Source organism: Lycorma delicatula, chromosome 12 (genome assembly GCF_047948215.1).
Source record: "Lycorma delicatula isolate Av1 chromosome 12, ASM4794821v1, whole genome shotgun sequence".
Lineage (NCBI taxonomy): Eukaryota > Metazoa > Arthropoda > Insecta > Hemiptera > Fulgoridae > Lycorma > Lycorma delicatula.
The window spans coordinates 56,764,756-56,781,532 of record NC_134466.1 but is presented as its reverse complement, the minus strand read 5'-3'; the positions used below and the strand labels follow the sequence as shown (position 1 = coordinate 56,781,532).

Sequence of the window (16,777 nt, the reverse complement as noted above, 5' to 3'; positions counted from 1 at the left end):
ATAAAAAAAAAAAAAATGTTAATATTTATATCTTCAAACCGGAGGAAAGGAATTAGATGAAATTTGTCAGAGTGGTTTTTGTATATGGAGCATTGATGCAGCCAGTTCATTTTGGTACAGTAACTAGGTGTCATAGAGAGATACTATCACCTTAAGTTCCATATCTCTAAATTTAAGTGAAAGAGTAGAATAATTTTTGTACGTAAATCTTCTTCATACGCACTCTCACATACTTTAATGTTCTTCTTAAATTTTTTCCTGCGTAGGAATTTGTCGAGGGCCAAGATCTCGGTAGTTAGAAAGTTATATAACTGCCCTGAAACTGTTAGAAAGTTATATAAGTTATATAACTGTTAGAAAGTTATATATATATATATATATATAATATATACATATTTATTTATTTGTGTGTGTATGTGGGCGAGCGCGATAGAAATTAATACTTTGTATTTTAAAATGTATATTTTTGTTTTTTAAATATTTACATTTATAGTTTCCCCTTTTCTAATTGCTACATATGTTTTAAACTAGTATACTTACAGGGCTAATAAATTTACATACGTATGAAAAATATATTTCAAACTGTTGTTCTTTATATATAAACGATTTGATTTTGCTTGTTAGATTTTGATTTAAAATAGGAATTATATTTTTTGTAAAATGATCTCCGGTATTTAAACGTAAAGTGCATCTGAAAACAAACGTAAAAATAAACCAAGCTTAGTAAATTATACAATTTTTATTTACCATTAGACACACAAGTTTAGGTCTATGTAATAATATGCACAAAGATGATAATTATATTTCTGTATGTTTTTAAAAATATATTGTTTAAAATATTTCACGTCCTAAAAATTTATTCTAGTAAAAATGCAACTAATACACACAATTAAATTAAATGACTAAAAGAAAACCCAAAAAAAATTTTAAATAAATGAGTGCGCAGGAAAAATAAGCCAACGCTACTTTCAATTGAGAGTTAAACTAGGAAATGGTGTTGAGTCCATAACCGCTAAAAAATTGAAATTAGTGGAATAACTCTATTACATAATAAGGTACTATTAAGAGATACTTTTCTCAGTTATACTCAGAGTGATGGGTACCGATCGATGGTAAATATTGAATTTTTGAATATTCAATTTCAGCGCACGATAACGTCATAATTCTATGACCACCGTTTCGAAATTATTCTTTAAATTATTCCTACAAAGATAATAGTTTCAGTACAGTGTCCTTATATCATTCGAGAATGTAACTTTTCTTATAAAAGTAGTAGAAAAAAAATCGCTACTAACGTTGTTTAATCGAATTACAAATTAACCATATTTCACGCTGAAATAAACCAAGTAATGAAAGTAATATGTGGCAGTATAAAACTTATTTTTTTTATTTTTGTACTATTCCAGTGAAAAAAAAATCACTTACGGTATTGGAGTGTTGCCAATTATTACCTCTTCTTTTTCTTCAGGTCTGAAACACAAACACAATTCAATGAGTTAGAATTCTGAACAATACACAGAACTATTATCTGTACTGCAGTTGCACTATACCTTGCTTCATACGTACATTAAAAACTTATAGTTTTGATATTCGTAATGTTGGTTTTAATCTGATTATCTAGTGAACAATAAGCAACCATCCCATGGTCCATTGAGAGAAGGATGACATTTATGACGTGTAAATAAGATTAAGTTTTGTACAGATTCAGGCCGATCGTTCCTAAGATGTGTAGTAATTGAACCCCAACTACGAAAGTATACCGGTATCTACTGTTTTGTATTCAAATCCGTATACAAGCAACTAAACTTTACTAGGCATAGAACCACAGAACCTTCGACTTCTAAAATCAGCTGTTAAACAACTTATCCTGCAATGACAAATCACTTGGTGGGTTGTACATTTAAATTTAAAAATAGATTTAAAAATAATAATTACTTATTCATAGTTTGTGGCGATATTTTATTTACGTTTAAGATTTTATTATTTTGTGGAATTCGTTTTAATAAAGTAGTGGGATAGGATGAGAACATAATAATCTAGAATGATTTCTAATTATCTGAGTTATGGAGTGGAGAAAAAGTTTTGCACCACTAATTTTTTTCGAATGTTGTATGGTGGTACAGATAGTGTACTACATATTTAAATTGTTGTAAATGCTGGATTTAAATGATGGATCGTTTTTTGTACCAGATGAAATTGAAATCATCCTACATAGTTTCTGTTTCTATCAGCAGGGTTCCTTTTTCAGAAATCATCTGTTTTGTTTATATCTGCTATTTACACTACTAATAATTACTGTTATATCTGTAAATAGTACAGCATGTTATATTAATTTCTAGATAAGTTATTTCTTGTATGTTTTAACGGTAGTTCAATGTTACAATCTTTCCTTGAAATATTCATATACATGAAATCTTATGTAAAATTGGAGGATCCAAAATATGTACCACCATACCGCTATATCATCTTTTTTTATTTAGATTTTTTGAAACGCTAAATAAAATCCACCCACTATTCTAGATATAAACACTAAAATAATCAGCAAACAACAAAAATTTACTGTATTTTAAAAATATAACTTTAAAGTTTATATTGTCGGTTAGAAAGTTTTCGGGTACAGAACTCTTATAATAATTAATTATTAATAAACTGAACAAACTACAAATTTTACTTTTTTCAATTTCAGTTCTGAACTGTTGTTAAATCAACGACTGAAGAAGTAAAATATAGAAACCATACAATTTATTTGATAATTATTTTACTAGCCCGGCTCTACTTACTGATTTGAAAAATAAATGGTAATTATGCTTGTACAGTCAACTCAAACCACCAGAATATTTGAACATTGAGAAGTGAGAATTCCATGAAACGAAGAGATTACGTGTGGGCTACACGCAGTCATGGGTTGGCCATGGTAAAATGGAAGATAATAGAGCAGTGCATTTACTTTCAAATTATCATAATGCAGAAGAGATAAAACAAACGACGAGGAAGCTGAAAGATGGAACTCAATTTATTATTACTTGTCCAGTAATATTAATCGATTATAAACAAAATATGAAATGCGTCGATAAATTTGACCAAATAAAGGAAACATAAGATATATATCGGAAGAGTAAAAAGTGGTGGCATCATCTCTTCTGGTATTCTAATAGACGCCGGTATTGTAAATGGATTTGTTTTGCACAAATAGATGAATCTAGATAAAATATCTATGAAGAATTTCATAAGGGAAATAGTGCTGTTGTAGTAAGCAGGAAAAACTCAACTTCAATAGAGAAACGAGATAATTAAAACAGGTCTAGTCCATCAGTGCAAATAAAAAAAAACCGTATTTTCCGTAAAATATAAGATAGGAAAGTTCTGCACGTCAGCTAATGAGATCTGCAAGGAGAAGGTGTGCAAAATGCAGTACAAAGGAAAAGGTCAACTACGAACTATTTTGATGTGTTGTATATGTAACGTACCACTGTGCTTAGGGAAGAGTAAAACGTGTTCCAAAATTATGACATTACTTGAAGTACAGTGGTAAAAACGTTTCCTCTTGTAAATATTAATACTTATTGTAAAATATATATTACAAATAGTTGTAAAGAAGTTATGTTAGTAATTTACATAGTATTATAGGATACTAATATTAATACTACTTACGTTTGTAAGTATTGTCAATTTCGTAATCATTTACTCGAAGTACAGTGGTACAAACAGTGTACCACCACTTGCAAATATTAGTTTTTACTAGAAATATGTTTTGTAAATGTTTTTATATATCGCCTAATCTAATTAAACTATATATCAAATCAATTTTTTAGTAATATTTATATCTGTACCAATAGAGTAAGAATATTTTTAGAGCTCTGCACTAAAAAGAGTGAACAAGCTGATGTACTGGAATGTTATGCCGTTATTGCGGTTTTTAATTCGTCAACAGTGCGTGGTCTGTTAAGATACATTGCCCTTTTGCTGCCACCATGGAAAATAATCTGTTAAATTTTCTAGAAAATAAATAAATTGTGCTGGTCACAAACTCTTCGAAATGATTCTTTTACCAAAGACATTTCATAGAAAATTCATTGACCTATAAGCTGTGCGCGCTGTGACGCCATCTTTTTGGAACCAACTGTGATTGATTTTCATTCTGATAACTGACTAATGAAGTTAAAACAGCACAATAATGATCACTATTTAAAAAAAAGGGCCGGATTCATACAGCGCATTCTATTCTCACCGATCAGACTTTAATTTTCGCTTCGTGTCATTTATGGAGGTTAGTTGTCGACCACCGTCGTGTATTTTGTGATTTAATATAACCTCCCTGATGAAATCACTCTTCATCTGCAAAAAAAAAAACGTAACGTCCAGGATAGTGCGGAATTTTGTTCAATAAAACCTTTAAACCACTGACAATAATTTAGTCTTTTGGCATGATCTATAGGTTTCAGTTCTTGAACACTCATTACTTTGTAGGAGAAAGTTTTAGTTGTTTTCTTACAGCTTTAAGTGCAGTAGCAAGCCCGATATAATGCTGCTGTACTAATTTATGCATTGGCTTTGATGGACCTTTAGTGATTGTATCCGAAATACCAAGTAGCTTCTTTTCGCTTGGTTTCGATGGTTTTCCAATTCGATCAGCGTCTTCAAACGCAAAGTTGCCCGACATCTTTTGACAAGATTTCGATCTGCATTGCGGTGAGGAAAAGGGGTATTTAGAAACTTTTCTGAATACTTGTTCTTCACTAAATCAGTATGCTTGTCGACTTCGCCAAAGTTGTGTTGTGAGAGAAAAATGCGTTCCTCTACCGAAATTACTCTTATATTTCTCTGAAATACTGATTCCAATAAACGAAATAACACGGTACAAAACTAAGTACGTTCAATCGCAACTTAATTGCTGACGTCTTGGTTTATTAGTAAGAAACACCCATCGAACCCACAGTGCAACTAACCTAACGCCGAAGGAACAAAATGCACCACATAATTCTAAAGTATACTGCACAGCGATTTTCCGAACGCAGTGTATAACTTTTAATACCATTAACCATATCTATTACGAATTAATATATTGTTCATTCAACATGTTTTTCACCCGATCCGACTCCACTTGTTTTAGGTAGATTTCATGAGAAAGCTACCTATTGTGATGGGTACCATGATTCGACTTCCGGAAAATTTCGACATATCTTCGCGTTTCACGTCCCCCACAACCCAAAACCAACGTCAATTAAAAAGCATATATAAATATATATATTTCACGTTCTTGTTAATACGATAACTGCCGTGATTTTGCGCCAATCACTTTCAAGTTGATACGTAAGATAACGACCCAAAATCTCGCTCGAGTTGTTAATATAAAAAAATTGAAACATGGTGGTGGAAATGGTGGGGCGTTTTCGAAAAAAAACACTACAACTTTCTTATTAAGTCAAATATCGAATTTCTTTAAAGTTCCTCCTATTCTCTGGATAAGGGTCTAAAACGTATCTTAGTAAAACTTTTTTAATATCACCGACCATTGGCCCAGAAGGTGGAAAAAGTGAGACAAAATTAAATATCGTACATCCCTTAATAGCCACAGTATCGAATCGGATTAAAGTGGTCGTTAATCCTCTAAACATTACCTGAAACCTTTGTGTGAAACATTTTTTATATGACCAACACTTACGGCAAGGGATGACCAAAATATTTCTGTAATTGTAAGAAGATGGGGCTTGTCGTATGGTAAACATGTGAAACTTTTTTTCACATGCAACCATGTTGTATTGATTAAATTTGAAGTTTTTCTTAACTTTAAGGTGTAAATATTTTTTATCCCCTACTTAGCAACCGGTTTAATCTAATTCAACCTGCCAGATTACATCAGAAAGAGATAATTTGAATAAAAAAAGGGATTTTTTATTCACATTATCTTCACTTTTCAAGTGATTTACACAATACATTATTACATTAAAGTTTTACTTTAAAAATATAATTGTTGTTTAAATTCTTATGTTGTGAACAATAGTAGAAATTTATAATAATAAAAGTTTTATAAAAGTGTCATAAAAAAGGATTGCATCGGTGGTTTTTAATATCATCCTGTTGGAAGGAACATAGAAGTAAACCAAAATTATTATGGGGTGTCAAAGCAGGAATATTGGTAATATTAAAAAATAGCCTATCTTTGACCGATGAAAAAATAAACTTTTTTTAATTTAGTTTCACAAGGTGCTGTCAAAAATTATAAGAATCAATCCTTTAAACCACTTTTCATTAAGTGTAAATTCTTTTGTCCGTCGCAGTATGATCCTCAATTTTTATTGATAAAAGGTGTTAAAAAATTTTATTTCTGAAGTCGGTAGTAATAGGATAAAAGTTTACTGATTGACGTTAAATTTTACTGAAGAATTTAAAAAGAAGGATCCCACGGTGGACACTTTTGAATTATTATTTTACAAATGAGAAAAAATAAGAAGATTCGGAAATTGATGAAACAACTAAGAGGAACGGTTAGGTGTGTTTGTTTTTGTAAATATTAATTTTATTTTTTTCTTATTAGTATCAAAATAAATCTACAAAAAAATGCCTGTAGTTATTAACGTGGAGTTTTTTTAATTATTTTTTTTAGTAGTTTTTAAGAAAGTTTGTTCTCAAAAAATTGTAGATGTGGTTTACTAGTATCTACTGAGTTACATGAAAAAAATTATTCAACATTAATCTCAGAACAACTTTGCGAACATTTTTTAAATATTTTCAGTAAAATTAAATTTAAAAATTTTATATTTTGAATAATCATCAATGTTCTCAGAAAATACAGTACTTTCTCACCTTATATTTGAAAAAATAAATTTAGTTAAATTCTTTTCGTAATAAATAAAAAACAGAAAGTAAGGAGATACAATTTGATGTAAATTGTTTGCTTTATTTTAACTTGTAGATGTATATCGTTTATGAATGCCTACACAGTTTACATGTGTTAACTACTGATAAACATTTTTTATAACATAGAAAAGTAATAGTGTAATTACCTACGTATAATTTTAGTAAAATAATGCTTACCGTACGGGAAACTTCTTAAAGGCTAGAAAACGTCCACTGAAAAAATATTAAATGGTAATCGGTTATGAAGGTGAAATACTTTGTTTTACTAATAAATGATTTACTTATTAAAAATATTTTTCTTTGTGTTTACTCTAAATAATAAAATGCGGTTTAAACTATAAAATAGAAATAATCACATTTTAAATCGAAAGAAATATGCTACCAACGTGAAAAGTAAACTTTATCATTTAAAAACCTAAATATTCATAATTTTAGTTATTATTATTTAACTTAGTTATACATTTTTATTAATTATAATTATTGTAATATATAATATTATTATTATTTAACTGAATAATGTTAAAAAAAAGTTGTTATAACAGACCGATTTAGATGTTAGAATTTTGAATTAGTTTTATTTCAAAATTCTCTGGCGACAGCATCTCTTGATGCACGATGCCCTTCCGTTCCAACCAATCGCATCGTATAAACTCCCTGGACGTCAGTCCACTTAGGGCTTTGACACACACCGTGCAGTATCTCCTTGCTTCGACCGCGATCTTTTTTTCATATTATTGTCGTATGTTTTTATCATATGTGATCAAATACTTCAGAAATGGCTCGATATCATTAAGTTTTAGTAGAGATTCGTAGACAGAAATTCGATCGTTTAGTTTTTTTTTGATTCAGATCATCTGACACCAAACGTAGTGCTTTTTTTTGTAGCCGGCATTATCCAAATGGTTTAACACTGTTTGCTGATGGATATTTAGAACATTGCAATGTCTCGTTTGCTTATATCCCTCGAGTTTTTGCTTTCCTCGACTTTTGCCAGAATACACTAATGCTATCTTACGTAGAAAAGGATCAATCCTTTTTAGATTACCTATTATGAAGAGTTTAAAAAGCGATTTAAAAATATACTTTCATGTGTTCGAATCGATTTTATATGATATTTGTATGTTGAAAAAGTGAGTCGACAAAATTAAAAATAAATACATATATATATTTTGTTTTTCACTTATAAAATACAAGTATGTTAATTAATTAATTTTTTAATAAAACATCTTATTGATGTTTTACACCTTATCTGTTTCAAAATAACATGTATTTTATTATCTTTTATTCGTTTCATTTTCTGTAATATCGAACTCATTTTCATTAATAATGTATTTTAAAAATGTTATCACAAATTCTTGAGGATAGTCGTAAACAATTTTACATTAAAATAAATTTGGTTTTTCTTTCCTAATATCTACGTTCCAGTCATTCCTCAGACGTGTGGTTAATTGAACCCCAACCATCAAAGAATACCGATATTCACTATGTAGTATTCAATTCATTAAAAGAGCAACAGCTGCCTTTACAAAGATTTGAACCTAAGAAACTTTGACTTCTACAATCAACTGTTAAACAACAGATTTGCAACAAAAAAAACCTTTTTAACATTATCGCTATCAACACATCACCAACTCTTAGACCATTTTTCAAATGTGTGAGTAAAAAATGATTTTCATAATTATTTTTAATTATATTTATAATTATTAAGATAACATTTTTTTTGTGTTTGAAAACGATAAAATAAACTTATTTATAACTTACCAATTAATGTGTGTATAAACAACATTGCTGTCCATTCTGGAACAAAAATTAATTAATTACTACATTATTATATTGCAAACGATCGCTGATATCTTTTTGATAAGGGAGTGCAGAAACTTTATATTAGAGAAAGAACAAAGAAACATTTCTAACAGATCAAATAACAAAACTGGTTACTTAACAACGTAATATCTTACCCAACAAAAAGAGGATAATTTATTTTTCCATTGTTATTTACTAAAAAAGTTACCAACCCGTACTAAATTTCTTTTGCTAATTTAATCAAAATTATTTTAAGACATCCTTTTACGCTGTCAGTATTACTTTGATATGCATTTAAATAACAAACTTTAAAAAATCATTTAAATTTTTTGCATCTTTGTTTAATAAATAAAGAGGCCATGCTTCTCCGCTGGATCTAACAATACTTTATAGTGTCTGGGACCATAAAAGATGTCACTGGAGAATCTTAAGTAAGGAGACTGCAAAGAATCACTTGTCCACGCTTTTGGAGATAGACGATGTATTGTTTCATAAGGCCAGTATCCAGAAACTCACTAAATTGACACAAGCGCATTAGTGATATCGAATGTAGCGGACAAAATCAGTAATGGCAGAAACTTAGATGCAGATCCGTGGGGGCGGGCTTATCAAATAGCGATGAAGCGTTTCGGTAGACGATTATCTGTCCTCACGGAGGAGTAAGCAAGCGAACAGATTATCAAATTTTTTTCCCGTGCTATTAACGGTTTTACTGATGTTATTGATTGAGAGGCAAAACGCTTCTCACAAGAGGAGGTGTCTAAGGGTATAGCCAAATTGAACAACAAGAAGAGTTTCGGTCCAAATGGAATCTCAGCGGCGGTTTTGAAGGGTTTAATATTGAAAGTGCTATGGGAAATGACAGACGTATTGAACTGCAGTCAAACAAATGCTTCCCGGATTGTTGGAAAGAATCGCGCATGGTTTTCCTCCCCAAGCAAGCTAGAGGTCACGGTGTCGAGTATCGCCCGTTATGTCTTATATTACTAATGTCGGCAAATTAGTCGAAAGGATGCTGGCATCCCGAATAGTTGAGAAGTTGGAGGCATCCACCCCAACCAATACGGATTTTGGCCAGGAAGATCAACAGTGCAGGCAGTAACGAAGGTGGTCAATTGGGCGGTTGCCACAAGACAGGGGACATGGAAGACCAGACGCATGCCGTTGATCATTGTACCCGACGTCGCAATGCGTTCGGTAGTGTGTCATGGACAACAATTATGTCTGCGCTTCGTGACAAAGGAATCAGTGACTACCTGAGACTCCAGGTCGGGGAATATCTCAGCGACCGTTGGGTGATGGTTAATACACAAGGAGTTGCCCTGCGATTTCAGCTTTTAGCATGTGTGCAACAGTATCACTATTGGGCCCATTTCTACGGATAACTGGCATTCGATGGTGTGCTTCGCCTTTCTTCGCTGGACGGTGCTGAGATGATTGCTTTTTCTGATGACATAGCCGTACTGGTTAGTGAGATGACGAAGGCTGAGCTGGACATCAGAGGAAATGAGGCGCTAAACATGATTAAATTTGGATGCAGAAACATTGCTCTACATTAGCTCCACACAGACGCGAGCATACAAATCTTACTGGAAGGAAAGTGGTGGGACAGATAAATCTGAAGCTAGGAGATCAGCCTCTACAGATTGATAACTGCGTCAAATAATTGGGAATTGACGTAGACACGTTTGTAGCTTCATGAAGTCGAAGCGTGTTGCAAAGCTGAAAAGTCCTGAATACAGGTGAAGAACTGACTGGAGAGCCAAGGGGTGATGGACAGCCTTCTGCGGAGCCGTCGTTCGTCCGCGCTTGCGTGGATGGGTGGTGATGATAAGGCACGGATACCTCTTGACCTCCGAGCACAAAGGCATCCCTGGGGTTGCGTATTATACTTAACTGTTGATTCGACCTCGGGTGGAAGGAACGCTGAAATAGGAGTTTTGGTCGGTAGGGTGCGGGCACACATAGGCTCCTAACATCAACATCTAGCCGAACCCGTGTGAGTCCGACACCAACACAGTTAACGAATGAAAAAAAAGGTACACAGAGGTTGCTCCTGATCGGTGATTTATATAAAATATTAGATAAAGTATAGAAATTGCTAATGGGATCAGTTGGAACTTGAAAAGGCTTTAATACGTTTTAATTGGTGACTGTGATTTTAGTGTCTATGTATCTTAATGGTTTAATAATTTTAGAAACTCAACTACTACTACTACTACTAAAAATAGGTATTCACATCACTAACCTAAATGCTATAAAATATTTTCCAGAAAACGTACAGTAAAATATATGAAAGAGGGTATATATATATATATATATATATACCCTCAAATACCCATATATACCCACAAATATATATAGCATTTGGATAGAAATATTGGTTTTATGTCCTTCAAATAAAACTTGTAATAAACTTTATAAAAGGGATGACTACCATAAAATTATGGTTTGAGAGTAAATATTTTAACTAAATTTTAATAAAAAAATTATACACCTTATTGGGTAAAAAAATGACCGGCTGTATGTATAAACAGAGTAAGTTTTTTCGGTTACCTAACTCATAGGTGAAAAAAGTTACTAACAGATGACATAAATGTTACACAGAATTTATTTTGTTCCTTTGTTTACTACAAAATATTTAAAAAATAAATAACTAATATTTTCTCCGTCTATAAAAAGAAACTTAAACGGAGAAAATTATCGATGTTGGCAGATATCAATAATTTTTAAAATAACTTTTGGCTAAGTCGATATTATTTTCTTATTTGTCAAATTTATTCATCTATAAAACAAAATATATGAAAACAGTTAAAAATAAATAGCATACTGATAATTAATATAAATTTAATTTATAAATAATTAGGCACCAACGATAAAGAATAGAAAAGATAAATTGATAAGTTGTAGATATGAAGAAAAGTAAAGGACCGTTAGAGAAAGAAAGAATAACTGTGCATTCTGTTTCTGTTGCTTTTCTACTTGTATATAGAAAAAACAAATCAGGAATTGAAGGAAAAATGCGAGAAGGAGTAAGTGTCCAAGATGAAACGCTAAGTAAGTTGAAATTCGCTAACAACTTTATTTTATAAAGAGAAACCAAAAACACTGGTTAAAAGAAATAGGGAACTGTCCATATTTACTGCTAGAAAAGAAATTTATTTAAAAAGAAGTAAGAGTGAACAAAGATATGAATTTAATAAAACGGATAGTAATTCGAATTTAAAAACTTGTGAAAGTAAATTGTATATGATTTTTACTGCTAGAATTTGTAAATCAGGTATTTAAATTAAAAAGTTGACTGAAATAAGGTAGTGATCGAAAGCAGACTAGGATCCCAGAAGAAGGAGGCTGCAAGAAAAAAATCCAGTATGAAATCAAATAGAGATCTCAAAACTAGAAAGATATACTTAAAAATAATTTTGTGAATTCTAGCGAAACATGGATGACAGGTAAAAAAGAAAACAAAAATAAAAGTCTTTGAATTGTGATGTTAAAAGAGAAAGATGAAAATTTGGTTGCCTATTTGAATATGACATGGTTAGAGCATTTAAATACTTACGTTACGAATTTAACATTGCCAGATTGTTTTGAACCCCTAAAACAGAAATATTCCAAGATATAAATTATAATAACATTCATTTTAATCTCTTTACTTTCTGATGGTTCCACAGCATATGAAACTTCTTCTGGAATAAAATCTTTGAAACTAAATGTTGGGAAATAAAGTATACTGTTAGTATTATATAGTAGTCATCATGAGCAATATAATTAACTCATACATTTGATGCTATCTACTGTTTTAAAGACTCGGCACTGAATTGCGTAACTTTCCTGGCTACGACGGTCAAGTTATGCGATTTATTTTTATTTATAACAGTTATAAAACGATAAACAACAATTTTAATAATAATATATTAGAATCACAATTTTCAAATAATTTTTTAACATTTGAAAATTTGGGGGCTAATACATCTGAAAGCTTTTTTAATGATTAAAATATTGTATAAACTTATTTAAATCAATTAATAAATATTAATTTTAGATAAATTTATGGAATTCCTCATCAGTGGAGGAGTCTAAAATTATTTTACTGACTTTATTATTTAAAAAAATACGTTTAAGTATTAAAGATTTGAAATTTAAAAACTTTTTTTTTCATTCTGAGGATTTCCATACGCAAGGTGAAGCGTTTGAGTAAAAATAATTTTTAAGAAAATAATTCGTAAGAGACGATAATAAGTAAAAAAAATGAATTGTATAAAATTTACAAAGATACATCCACAATTTTTAAATAAACGTAGTTGTAATTTTCTAGGAAGGGGATTAAAATTTTGGATAATTTTTTTTCAATACAAGCTAGAGTAAGGGCTATTAAAAAACTAAGATTTCACATTTTAAATGCAATGGGTAATTTGCGAGATGGATTTTAAATAATTTTACTTTTTTTTAAAAGTATGATAGTGAAACCTTTTATAGTATTTTTCAGGCCTGTTTATCTAATAAAATTTTGAATGCAAAAATATCCATTAATTCTTTTTTTTGAACGAAGATATAGTTAAGAAACTATATATATATATATATATATATATATATATAAAACCATTTTTGGGAGATTAATTACAAAAAAAATATTTAAAATAAAAATATCTTCCCAAACGTTTTTCCAATAATATTAGGCATTACAGTACGGTTATAAAACCACAATATCTTTACTCCTGTGAATGCCTAAACTTAAATTTAAAAATGGAAGAGTTAAAAAAATAGAAAGAAGAATAATCCCGAAAATTATAGACCCAATTTATGAAAATGGCAATAACACACTGAGAATTAACCAAGAAATTTACTAACACAAAAAATTTAAAAAAAACAATGAAAAAAACGAAGATTAATTTTATTTTAGAACGGCTGATAATCGTCTCGCAAAACAAATATTTAATTATTTTTATAAAAGGAAAACTGAAATTAATTGAATGAAAGAGGATAAAATCGATCTAAAGAACCAGAACATTTCAGAAAATGAACTATCAGACTAAAAAGTATAAGAGAAAATTGAATAAATACAAGGTTCAAAAAAGAAAAAGAAAAATAACGTGCTCAAGAATGGTCGAAAAAGAATAGTCAGAAAACCCAAAAATATGATAGAATATTGTGGTTATAAAACCACAATATCTTTTTTACTCCTGTGAATGCCTAAACTTAAATTTAAAAATGGAAGAGTTAAAAAAATAGAAAGAAGAATAATCCCGAAAATTATAGACCCAATTTATGAAAATGGCAATAACACACTGAGAATTAACCAAGAAATTTACTAACACAAAAAATTTAAAAAAAACAATGAAAAAAACGAAGATTAATTTTATTTTAGAACGGCTGATAATCGTCTCGCAAAACAAATATTTAATTATTTTTATAAAAGGAAAACTGAAATTAATTGAATGAAAGAGGATAAAATCGATCTAAAGAACCAGAACATTTCAGAAAATGAACTATCAGACTAAAAAGTATAAGAGAAAATTGAATAAATACAAGGTTCAAAAAAGAAAAAGAAAAATAACATGCTCAAGAATGGTCGAAAAAGAATAGTCAGAAAACCCAAAAAATGATAGAATATTGGGCAAAGATTGGATGGAATGTGGTCTTTTAGAGGCCAAAATCGAAAAGAAAAAAAGGCTCCTTATGATACATAACTTAAAAAAATTCAAATTTTTTTAAACAAATCTATACTTCTTCGGTCTAGGAAAAGCTGCTACAGCACGTAATCGCTATAATCAGAAAAGTAAAAAAATTATTGAAACGCTTATTATTTTTGGTAAATTAATCACAACGTAGAAGTAACAAAAAATTACCACTGAAGTAGTTTTAAAAATCACATTCAAATTAACTATGAAATAAATTTTAATATAAAATCTGAAGTCGTGTAAGAACAATTTAAATTTTCAATTCAATTAGGATTAATTTTGTAAAGACGTAACTGTAGGTTACGTCTTTAACCTATCGTAACAAAAATCCTGAATTATGAAGCGATGTTAATTACGCGTATATAGAATTAGTGGCTGTAAGCAATATTAGAATTAGGCAGTAATTACAAAAATATATAAATGAACTAACAATTATTGACTGAATGAAGTGAGATCTTGTTTTAACATGACTTCTTCAGTTTGAGATGAACCTGCAGCCGAACAAATTTTCCAGTTTTAAAATGAATAATCAGTAAGGCTCTTTGCTATTTGGTGAAATATGTTCATCATGATTCTTCAGAAAATTTTCATTTTCAAAATGATGGCTGTTGTTTTTCTTAGATAAGGTGTGATGTAGTGATAATATTGCAATTGATTATTGAATAAGGTGTTAGAATCAAACAAAAGGAAATTTGTTACGTTTTGTCAGGTAAATAAATGCTCATTCGTACAAAAGGTGCACACAGAAGAATACAATATGTTAGGTCAAGTAATTTCTACAGAAATGTAAACTTGGTTTATAAAAATGAAAACCGTTGAGATTGGAATTAAAATTGTACTTAAACTACTCATTAATAAGGCTATATTATTAACTTATGGTAGATATTATATCTACATACCAATCAAAACAAGGTAGATAGGTAGAAATGGGATGAACTCTGAAAAAAAAAAACATGCATAAATATTCAAATGAATCATAAGAAATAAAATGTGACGGTTTTTTTTTATTAATTGATAAAATTAATTTATTACTGTACGGAAAGATGAAGTTAAGAGTATTGGTTTGCATGGAATTTCTCCCGCCAACACCCAATTCGGTCGCCCTACAGCATAAGACCGAATGTCTGTGCCACAAACGGCTACTGAGCTTCGAATCAGTTTTGCGACCTGTGGCCTAACTAGCTGCTAGAGCTAACCTAATTGCGTGTGCGAACTAAGTGTGGTGTCCCAACGCTCAAGTTCATATATTCTAAAATGGGTAGGCTCACCCTGTTAACTACTAAAATATATATGATATTCAATAAATTAAATTTATCTCGTCAAGACATGCCACGTTTAGGTCCCTGAATGCCAGCATGTACCTGTCCACCAATATTAAAGCTCTTGGAACTTTAATTGACTGATAGCCAGCCATAACTCTCTGGTAGCTTACCACAGCAGCGAGGTCGGAGTCATTCCTTAAATAAACTATTGATGCAACGGCATCAAGGAACACCCACACGGTCCCACAATACGGCTCACGCCACATTGACTAGCCGCTTATGAGTGGCCAATTTTCCCCTTGACCTCTAAGTTCCAGGGTGGTCTGAATTCTGGTCCCCTAAGAGCTGGGCAGTCGATCGTCATCTGTTCGTTCGACTGGACGTTCCCGCAGAGACGCACAGCTCATCAGCTGCCTGGCGGAACCAAAAAAATATTCAAGTTTGCGTGGTTGGGGAGCATCTGGACACCCGTTGCCCTATAAAACGAAGGAGAGACATACCATCGCCACATGTCCTGTACGGTACTTTATCGCCAAACCTATGCACGGTACTTTCATAAGTCGTGGTGTGCCATTCTTGCTGTCATGACGCCATCGCGAGGCTGCAGATACCTTCTTCGCTGGTGGGAGATGAACAACTGAACGAAATTTAGAAGCGGTGCATTGTGGTCACCGTTCCGCTCCGGTACAGGCCCGGCTCGAAACCGCGTCACAAATACCTCGGCCTCCCTGCTTCTTCGCAATTCAACACGGCTGCCCGAACTTTCACCGTTTCATGGCTTTCACCGATTTTTTTAATCGATTGGGAAAGCGTTTCCCAATACGGTGGTAGCCTCGCAGGAGGTTGTTTTTAAAACACCAGTGCATACTATTAAGGCTCTGCGATGGGCACTCATTAAATTCCTTTATAAGTGGTCTATTTCTATTCAACCTATGCGCCCAAACGGACACAGCATAATACGCCATACTCTCGGAGACACCCCGATACACCATGTAAAATGACGGCCCGACAGTCCGTAATCCTTCCGAGCAATCCTCCTAAGCTTGTGCATCACAGCGACGGCGTCCGCCGCTACTTGCCTAAAGTGGTTGCTAAACAGCAACTTCTCTCTCATCAAACAAAACTTCTACGTACTTATGAAATTTAGCTTGGCTGATCACACAGCCCTTATAT

General features: G+C 31.6%; 1 protein-coding gene across 1 annotated transcript in view; it reads right to left on the bottom strand.

The window, feature by feature from the left end:
- The window catches only part of LOC142333519 (uncharacterized), a 68,508-nt gene that overhangs the window by 11,822 nt on the left and 39,909 nt on the right, over positions 1 to 16,777 (bottom strand). Inside the window, exons 11-16 of the mRNA XM_075380792.1 lie at positions 15,242 to 15,280; positions 12,224 to 12,259; positions 8,620 to 8,655; positions 7,036 to 7,071; positions 1,426 to 1,470; positions 541 to 691 (exon numbers count right to left, since the gene is read on the bottom strand). Of these exons, the coding sequence (XP_075236907.1) occupies positions 541 to 691; positions 1,426 to 1,470; positions 7,036 to 7,071; positions 8,620 to 8,655; positions 12,224 to 12,259; positions 15,242 to 15,280 (343 nt within the window). The remainder of the gene's footprint in view (positions 1 to 540; positions 692 to 1,425; positions 1,471 to 7,035; positions 7,072 to 8,619; positions 8,656 to 12,223; positions 12,260 to 15,241; positions 15,281 to 16,777) is intronic.